General features: G+C 48.6%; 2 protein-coding genes across 4 annotated transcripts in view; one reads left to right on the top strand and one right to left on the bottom strand.

The window, feature by feature from the left end:
- The window catches only part of USH1G (USH1 protein network component sans), a 17,976-nt gene extending 12,307 nt beyond the window's left edge, over nt 1-5,669 (bottom strand). For 2 of the 3 annotated variants that reach the window (XM_026861028.1, XM_026861031.1), the window contains exons 1-2: nt 5,566-5,669; nt 69-232 (exon numbers count right to left, since the gene is read on the bottom strand). The gene's annotated coding sequence lies outside the window, so the exon portion shown is untranslated. Of the gene's footprint in view, nt 1-68; nt 233-464; nt 544-5,565 lie in introns of all 3 variants that reach the window. The other variant, XM_026861029.1, reaches the window with a different exon arrangement.
- The window catches only part of OTOP2 (otopetrin 2), a 26,171-nt gene extending 19,299 nt beyond the window's left edge, over nt 1-6,872 (top strand). The window contains exons 2-8 of the mRNA XM_026861025.1: nt 1,061-1,248; nt 1,880-2,317; nt 2,797-2,933; nt 3,579-3,637; nt 4,282-4,415; nt 4,869-5,758; nt 6,676-6,872. Of these exons, the coding sequence (XP_026716826.1) occupies nt 1,912-2,317; nt 2,797-2,933; nt 3,579-3,637; nt 4,282-4,415; nt 4,869-5,758; nt 6,676-6,846 (1,797 nt within the window). The 5' untranslated portion in view covers nt 1,061-1,248; nt 1,880-1,911 and the 3' untranslated portion in view covers nt 6,847-6,872. The remainder of the gene's footprint in view (nt 1-1,060; nt 1,249-1,879; nt 2,318-2,796; nt 2,934-3,578; nt 3,638-4,281; nt 4,416-4,868; nt 5,759-6,675) is intronic.
- Nucleotides 6,873-9,463: the final 2,591 nt, after the last annotated feature.

The following is a 9,463-nucleotide window of genomic DNA, read 5'->3' as shown; positions in this document are numbered from 1 at the left end:
TGGGGGGGGAAATGTGTGTCTGCGCTTCCCCTGGGAAAGGCTACAGACAGAAAAGATCAACCGCTCACCCCAGAGAGGACCCCCTAAGGATCAAGGCAGAGCCACTACTTGTAGCAGCCGGCTGGTGGCAGCACGGGAAAGATGCATGAAGGTCTCCCTGAGCTGTACAGTAGATCCTGAGCGCTCTCCCTCACCATCCCGCGTAGTTCGGTTTGATGCTGTGCCTGTAGTGCTGCAAGAAGGAGCACGATGGTGAGCAGGCAGGAATGGGACTGAGAAAATGCACAGCAAAGAGCCCATCTCTGTGCTTGCCCCGGAGGAGGCAAGCAGCAGGGACGTCTCCAAAAGAGGCGTCCTCATGAAGGAATAAAACTTGTCCCCACGCACTCAGAACTGCCCTATCTCTCCCACCAAAATATAACAGCTGGGGTAAAAGAGATCTTGAGCAAAAACTCTCCCCTCACCTGGCAAGTGCTTGAATCCCATCTGCGCTGTGGTTTGCAATGTGACTTCCTTCTCCTTGAAAGGAGAGAAGTTAAGCTCCTGAGGGCCAGAGAAAGGTGATCCCACCCGGAAAAGGCAAAGGGTGCGTCAACAAAGGGGATCATGGACACCAGTCCCCAAATCCTGCCCTGCTGTAACGCTAAACCTTCCTCATTGTTGCCACCATGGGTAGAAAAAGATTGAGCTACCCTTGGCACTGAATAGATACAAAAGCAAATTTCTTCCTTTTCCTCAAAAGCATTCCAGGCATAGAGCATATTTATGGATGGAAATAGTACAGGGTGAGGCACAATATTTATTGTGCTCAGTTAAGCAGAAAGCCAAGCCCAAAATCATCAGCAAAGATAAGTTCATCACCTAAACCACCTTCTCTCAAGGGAAGGGATCCCACGCAGGTAGGGAAGATGGGTTTGACAGGGTGGCTTTGCTCTATCTGTGGTGACCATGACCCTGCAACCGAGCGGTCTGTGCCATGCTTAGCAGTGCTGTCACCTCACACCCTCCCCGGGTAAATAACCCTTATCTCCTCATCTCTCTTCTGTTTCCCCAAAATCAGCTATTGCACAAAATGGATCACATGAGTTTCTCTGAGAAGCCCATGAAGCACTGCTGTCGGCTCCAGACATGGTATAAATCACAGAGACATCCCAACAGGTATAAATTCATTGGCTGACCAAGCTGCAGCAACGGGGAAACTTCTCAGCCTGCCAAGAGCAGAGATTTGGATCCCAGGCACCAAAACAGGTTGGTGGAATGGCTTTGTTTGAATGGTTACTTTGCCTTGTTTCATGCTTTTTGTTGAGAATCAATAAGTCCCCGGTTTGGCACAGGCAAGAGGCTTTAGTGGGAGTGACAGCAGACACAGCTTGCATCCTTCTTACAGGAACTGGTTTAAACCATGATGCGATGCTTCAAAGACTCCCAGGGCTTTCTTACCTTTCAGTGGCCTGTTCCTCAGCCAGGAAGTATGACATTTTCTTCAGAATGTTTAGTGGTTGACATTTAGAAATCAAACCACATTGGCCATTTGCCCCAGGATATTTGATCCTGTAAGTGCTTTCCTGGTGCTTTTCCAGTATCTTGCATCAATAAACACCTAAACGCTCTGTGACAAATTAGGCATGCTTTGTTAAACTGACCTGGGATTCCCCCCCCCTCCCCATGCAAAAGCATCTTAAGCAAGAACTCAGCCTTCAGGGAACCAGGAAGAGAAAGGTTGAAAATGAGCTCATCCCTCTTCTTGCGCTCCCTGTCTCAGCCTTCCCCGTTCCTCTGATACGTCCTCTCCTCCTCATCACATGCTCTGCTTTCGTCCAGCCCTGGACTATTCAAAATGAAGTGACGCCTCCCATTCATGGGGCTCTCCTCCCAACAGCATTAACCCTCAGCTAAAGCATTAGCTGCACCATGACCGAAGAGCCCGTGCGGAAGGACAGTGAGATCAGACGCCCCAACTCCAGCATGGGCTGTGGACACAAGGATGACAAAGCCAGCCTGGCTTCGAGCCAGATAGCATCTTTCAGCCACCAGCCTCATCAGCCCCCCTCCACTCCTGCCTCCAAGGAAGTGTGGAAAAAGGGCGGCCGCATGTTCTCCATCCTGCTGGCTGTGCACTTAGCCCTGCTGGCATGCACACTGGTGAGCAGCGGGGCTTTTGAGAAGATTGCTGTGCATGACTATGATGTCTTCTTCCTGCTGACTGTCATGATGCTGATAGTCATCATATGGATCATCTTCTACCTCGCTGGCACCTCCCGCTCCCCAGATGCCATCCTCTGCAAAGACTCCCACGCTGGGCCCATCTGGCTGAGAGGTAGGAGCTCTCGGGGGCTAGGGCTGGGGGTGAGATGCAGGTGGACCGTTCATGGGGGCATCAGTTCTTTCAAGGGAAACAGCAATCATCTGGGGCACAGACTCCTCCCCTCTTGCCAAGGCCTGGCACCATGCCCTGCTCCTATTTAGTGGAGGGAGTAGGTTAGCTCCTACTCCCTCCACTGGCTTCACTGCCAGGTCTCCCTTTATCTGCAAGGGCTTCTGGTACTTTACACCAACCTTGCCATTGCTTTTGCAAGAGCTGTGAGTCAGACTACAGGGTTGACTGAAAATCCCTTCCAGCCAAAATTATTGCACACTTCTGTTGGTGTCAAGATAATTTGGGTGCTGGGAGAGGAAAAACAGAGGTAGAAGCAAAGCCTCTCCATGACAATAGTTCCTCTTCTTCCTCTCATCTATCTGGATTAGCCCACATATGCATACATCTGTCCAACCACAGATATTTTGGTTCCTCAACAGGAGGCCTGATCCTATTTGCCATTTTCAGTCTTGTCATGGATGTGTTCAAAATAGGATATTACTCAAGTTTCTACAGCTGCCTGTCTGCAATCAAAATAATCTACCCCATTGTGCAAGCAATATTCGTGGTCATCCAGGTGAGAAGGTTGTACTCGGTCTCGGGGATGGATAGAGAGACAGAGCCACCAGCAGAAGAAGCTCTGATCTTGTGGACATAGTTTAGCTCCACCAACAGCAAATGCAAGTGTCTTAACTCAGCCTCTGCCCAGCTCACATCACCCTCCAACCACAACTTCCAGCTGTGGCAACTCACTTTAAGGAATTGATTTTAACTTGTTCCCTTCCTGGGACATTCTGGCTTATGCCAGGGCGGCTTGTCACAAACTCTAAGCAGCTCCCATCCAGCCAGGTCTCCTCTCCCATGAAGAACAGAGGGAGAAGGACAGGAGGACTGTCTTGCAGTTTGAAGTCCTACACAGAGGACCTCCTGCTCTGGGACAATACCCAGTAGGTAAGAGGTCAGATAGGGACAATTTAGACAGGAACAGGGGCTGACCATGGGCAGAGCAATGGCAGTGGGACAGGGCAGGAGGAACAAAGAAAGAACAGACCACATCCAGCAAATGGCCAGGATTATGGGCTAGTAGGCTGGGCCCAGATGGACCCAAGCAAAAGAGGCTCCAACTTGCTCTCTGCTGAGCAGGGAGATCCCTGCTTCAGAAAGATGTGATTTGCTTTCTTGTTTTGTTGGAAATAACTTCTTTTTTTTTTGCCCTTGTCAGACGTACTTCCTGTGGATCTCTGCCAAAGACTGCGTCCACGTACACCTGAATGTTACCAGGTGAGCAACGCCACTCTGTATCCCACTGGCCCAGAAGACCTGGGCCACTGCAAACCTGCAGCACTCAGTTAAGATGCAACAAGCAATCTTGCTTAATGCAGGCCAAAACTAAACCTGCTTAGTCTCCAGTTAGCCTTAGATCCTAGCTCAAGTGGTTGAGGTTCATGATCCATGAATCTAGCAGGGTTGGGATTCAATTCAAGAATACAAGCATTGCTCAAAGCAGATAAGTATTAAATTAATAATTAGTGTTAAATAAAATGATTCATAGCTGACTTTTGCTCCCCTGGGGAAGGCAACGATGCAGTGGGCAAGCCTCAGGCTAAAACAAGACCTTGTCCACTTTTGCAAGACTGGATCCTACTGGAGACCAATCCAGACCTATTAAACCATTCACTATTGAGAAGCTCTTCCAAAACCAACAAGAGAAATCAGGTCTTGCTAATTCTCATGACCATGAACAAAACATAGAGAGTGAGAGCAGCAAAGCAAGGGTCAGGATTTCTACCCTTGACCACTAGAGCCCTTGTACCACTTCAGGCAGCTCCCACAGTCCCTCTGAGCACTTGCACATCTATAACACAGATAGGAGCAACATGGCCTGGAGCCATTGCTTTAATTTCATGAACCTTCTTCTTCTGTAGGTGTGGCTTGATGCTAACACTGACTACAAACTTAGCGGTGTGGATGTCAGCAGTGACAGATGAGTCTGTTCACAAAGCACATTCAAAGTTGAAGAAGAACATGACAGAGGAAATCTTCAGATGGATCCTGAAAGGTAATCTGCCCTTTTGTGAAGCCATCTCGTCCACAGAGGGAGCCCATGAGGTAGAAATTGTTCTGCAAGTCAGGTTTTATCCCTTTTCAGAAGGCCTATTGAGAGCTGAAGGTTCCTTTAACAGAGCTGCTGTATTAAAAGCCAGGTCTTAAAGTTCATTTCTTAAGCTGTATCACAGAGAAGTCTGAAAGGTGGAAAGCCCTGGACAATTGCGATGGGAATGAAGAAGGGAAGGAAAAAGAGAGATTTAACCTGCCACCTAACTTCTTCAGAAAGAACATGAGCATCAAAAAGCTGAGGTTGAAGTGTCCTTGTTTTCAAAGTGGTCACATAGTCTTCTCTCCTTGGTCTTGTTTTTCACTGGCCCCAAGTATCCAGTTCTTCAGGGCTGCTAACGAGTGCTGGCTCCTTGTTTTAACACCACTGCATCTGTATGTTTTTATCTTGTTTCAGCGGGAATGAGAAGTAGCTCAGCCGAAGAATGCAACTGCAACAGCCAAATCTGCCAGATCTTCAAGAACGGCTACTTTTGGCTGTACCCCTTTAACATTGAGTACAGTCTCTTTGCCTCTGCCATGGTCTACGTCATGTGGAAGAATGTTGGACGCTTCATAGACCACCACTCCCACCACATTCACCGCCTGAAGTTCAGGCTCTTCCGAAGGACCTTCTTTGTAGGCATCGTGTTGGGCCTCATCATTCTGGTGAGTGGTTTGGGAGTCCTTATTCTTTATGAGGTGCAGGTAAATTCCAGCACTGAATACAGCAAGAAGAGCCAAGCACTCACCATGTACTACATCTTCAACATTGTCTGTCTGGGCCTGATGTCTCTGGTCTGCATTGGTGGCTCTGTCATCTACCGGTTTGACAAGAGAGACATGGATCGGCACAAGAACCCAACCAGGACCCTGGATGTGGCCCTGCTGATGGGTGCAGCCTTGGGGCAGTATGCTATTTCTTACTACTCCATTGTGGCCATTGTAGCCAGCACACCAAGGGATGCTATCAGTGCACTCAACCTCACCTACGCCCTCCTAATGATTGCTCAGCACACCTTCCAGAACATCTTCATTATTGAAGGCCTTCATCGGCAACCCCCCAAGGAAGACCACAAGCATGATACTCACCAGAAGGATCTCTATGGACTCACCTTTGTCAACATCAACGCAGTGTCCCTCCGTATGCCCGACAGTGGCAGCGCCTTGGCCCCCAGTGCTGCCTCTGGCACTGAGGCCATCCATCCTTCTGACCTCGTGCGGTCCCTCACCGCCCCCAAGAAGATGAACTGGAGGAGGAAGTTCTTAAGGGAGATCTCCATGTTCCTCCTGCTGAGCAATATCATAGTGAGTACATGCAGAGAGAAGAGTTTGTTACAGTGGGGAAGAGGGAAGCAAGCACAAGGGAAAAGTGTCTATGAAGGAAAGGATGTGGCCCATGCAGAAACAGTCCTTTCTGTGCCTCTGCTATACAGAAAGCACATTTACTTACATTTGTATGTGCAGAGAGCTGGGATTTCCTTGTCACTTAAAAGCAAGACCAACTGCCCTGGAGTTAAGACATTTTGGGCTATGCCAATAGATCTGTCACTTATCAGCACAATATCAGACAATAAAATCAGTGGGTACAAGAGAAGAATCAGTTTCAGTATTTTTACTGGGTATTAGCTGATATGTAGAATAGCTTACTAAAAGAAATAAACTACATTAAAACTTCCCTTTACACCCCCAAAGAACAGACGTAAAGTGACAAATACCTGGGATGAAATCTGGGTTTTCTTGAAAAATGGCAGCATATCTCTTCTCAAAACCCATGGCCTAGGAGCCCAAACACTGATCCCCGCTGCTGTGAGGAGAAACTGGTCACTGGTAACTTCAGCTGGGGTTCCCACTTTCATAAGCAGCCAGGTGACCTCAGTTTCCTGCATAAGAAATGTAGGATTACAGCTGCACCTCCAAAGCAGCCAAGCACATGCTGTGTCTCAAGAGAACTTCCAAATCCCCAGCTAGTCAGTCACATCATGTCCTCAAACTGATTTTACACATAAGCTCACAGAGAATAAGCTGACAACCCCCATGCAACAAGATACACGTGCTGGGTGGGCTTCTGAGCAAGATGCACACAACCAAGCCTGGGGAGACCAAGCTGCTGCCAGCTCAGCCCTACCCAGGCTTGCTCCATCCAAGGAGTTTGAACAGGTCAGGTGCTTGTTGTACCACACACCTTTCTCACCGCAGTGTTATTTTCCCATTTCTTCAAACAGCTCTGGATCATGCCAGCGTTTGGTGCCCGGCCACAGTTTGACAATGACACAGAACTGAACTTCTATGGTGATTCCATGTGGCCGGCCATCGTGGACATTTGCCTGCCCTTTGGGATCTTCTACCGAATGCATGCAGTGGCCAGTTTGCTGGAGGTCTACATCATGTCCTAAAGAACTCTCTCACAAGGAAGATGAGATCCTCCTCAACCAATCCACCTTCTTCCTACCCCAGGGCTAAGAGACTGCCCAGATGTCCTGAGGGGTCCCCAGCACCCCTTGAATCATGTCCCCTTGCAGTGTTGGGGCATTTATGAACTGTTAGTGAAGATCATCCAAACATAGTCCAGATTTTATTTTTGCTACTTGTGTGTGGATGTGCATGTGTGTGTCTGAAGTTCTTAGAGCTTAAAAGAAAAAAAGATAAAAAAAGGAAGGTGTAATTACCCTTGGTTCATGTGGAGACTCACCTTCCTTCTCAAAAGCCTGTTCACTCCATGCCACTGATGTACTCCTCAGCGGGTGCTCGGCACCCTCGGACAGTCAGTGCCTGCCTGCACGCGGAGACCCCGCAGGTACGAGGGGCTAACGCAGGCGTGGAAGGCAAAGAAAGGGAAACCACTTCAACTTCTGGTACGGCCAGTCGGAAATCACTCCCCTGCAGAGATGTGAAAAACAAACCGGTGACCACCAAAGGCTTTGGGAAACATTTTAATCTTTCCTCTCTCTATTGCCCATTTATGTTGGCCCTCTTGACTCTTCCCTGTATCAGTCCCTGCTGTTTTCCTTCCTCTCCAGGGAGGCATCACTGCTGCTGAGAGGGTTTGCTCGCTGCAGCCTCCCCTTCCTGAGGGCCAGGTCATCTCTACAGGAGAGCTGTGCATGTGATGCTGGGCTGACCCTGATACAGGACTGCTCTAAGCACAATTTTTTCCCAGTTTTCCTGAATCAGGGCTTGAGAAATATAAAGATCATATGGGCAATACAGTTTGGGGAATGATAAAGAGATTTGTTTTTCTTTTTCTTTTTTTTTTAATAGATAATGATTTTTTTAATATATGAACATTTTTGTACGTGAAGTTATTTATTGATTTTCACTGTAACACTGCACTCCTGAAGGGACCTTCTGTGACCTACAACACAGAAATCAATCTAATGCTTTGGATAATTTGATCTCCCATGCCCTGAAGGGATGCTTGAGCTGCACCCCCAAGCCTGTGTGCGCTTTGAGGCTGAGAGCACAGCCCCAGCACCCAGGCAGCCCTGTGCATGTAGCAGTGGGGCCCCAACACAAATTTCTGGGTGCCTGCAGCTCTCCGTGAACCACTATATGATTGAGGGGGCTTTCAAAGCAGAACTCCTGGGCTGCAGGAGGTAGAAATGGGCCCCTCTGCTGTACCCAGAGTCCAAGTGGAGCCTCAGAAAGCCCAGGCCGCCAGGTCGAAAGGGTGCATGCCAAAATGGCACAGCTGAGCTTTGTCTCAACCCTGAGACATCAGGGTTTACTGTTCCAATAAAGCGTTTATTGTTCTGTCAGGGTTTATCATTCCAATAAAGAACACTGCAGAGGTAGCAGAAATCATCAAGCCTTTTCCTACGGACGTGTGTGCATCTGCCAAAGGAAAAAAAAAAAATAAACGGAAATCACAGTACTTGAAATGGAGTGATGTGATTTTCCACCCGCCAGCCCAGGCTCACATGTTTCAAACCTTTCCCCTCCAAACTTAGATCACCAAACCAGAAGGGACCAGTGCCTCTGGCTGGTCTGACACTAGCCTGCCTGCCAGCAGCCTTTGTCTGAGGCGGGTAAAAGATGGGGTAAACCCTGATTTCCTCTGCCCCCAGAGGACTGCACCAATCCAGCATCTCTGGGGTGGGTCAATCCTTCCTTTCCATTGATCTGATAAAGATACAATCTCTCCCTAGAAACTTCACCTTTCATGAAACAAAAGCCTTATTAATTTCAACTGCAGGAGCCACAGATTAAGGCAGAAAAGAGACGTAAATGGTGCACAGACGTCAGTCTTACGTACACTCCTACACATTGTTTTAGCACAAGCTGCTGAGCTCTGACTGGCACAGGAAACATTTTTAATCACCTACTCTGTTCCTGGAGGGCACATCAGATTTTCCTCCTATGCACTCTTGCTGGTGTCTGGTCCCAGGTTCCCACGGCTGGGCTCACCAAGCCAGGCAGGGCAGAGTCTGACCTGCTCTTTTGTCCCAGACAGTAACTGTAGTGGCACTTCTGGGGATAAATAAACTCAGAATGGGTGTAAGGAGAAGCCCACGACAGCCCAAGCAGCACTGATACAGGCAATAATCCCAAATCAACCCCTCCAGGGTGGCGGGTCAGCAGGAACCACAACATCCAAACACAAGCAATCATACCAGGGTAAAGCAAAAATGCTCTGGGTACAGCACAAGCTCTGCAAGGCCCCTTGCTAACCTGAGGCATCTCCAGGCTGCAAGTGCAGGGGCAGCAGGGATTGCCAATCAGGAGCTGTGTTGTTCTGCCCTCCAGACATTCCTCTTGGGAGAGGCAGCAGATGGAAAACAACCATCAGTGAGCCCTATGTGTATACCCAGAAAGGGGGACAGAGGGCAAGTGAGCACCCACAAGTCCAAAAAGAAAAAAGGACAAAACCAAAAACCCAAACCCTAAGAAAACCCCACTGTAAACACGGGCCCTGCTGTGTGCTCAAGGATTGTCTAACGGAAGGTATCAGCTAGCCATCAGTTAGAGTGCAAAGGGGTCACCTCCAAGGCTGATGAAGAATCAGCCAAATGT

Source organism: Athene cunicularia (assembly GCF_003259725.1).
Source record: "Athene cunicularia isolate RWA chromosome 18 unlocalized genomic scaffold, athCun1 chr18_part1, whole genome shotgun sequence".
In the NCBI taxonomy this organism is placed as follows: Eukaryota; Metazoa; Chordata; class Aves; order Strigiformes; family Strigidae; genus Athene; species Athene cunicularia.
Note: the sequence above shows the minus strand (reverse complement) of the source record. Positions and strands in the feature narration are given on the sequence as shown.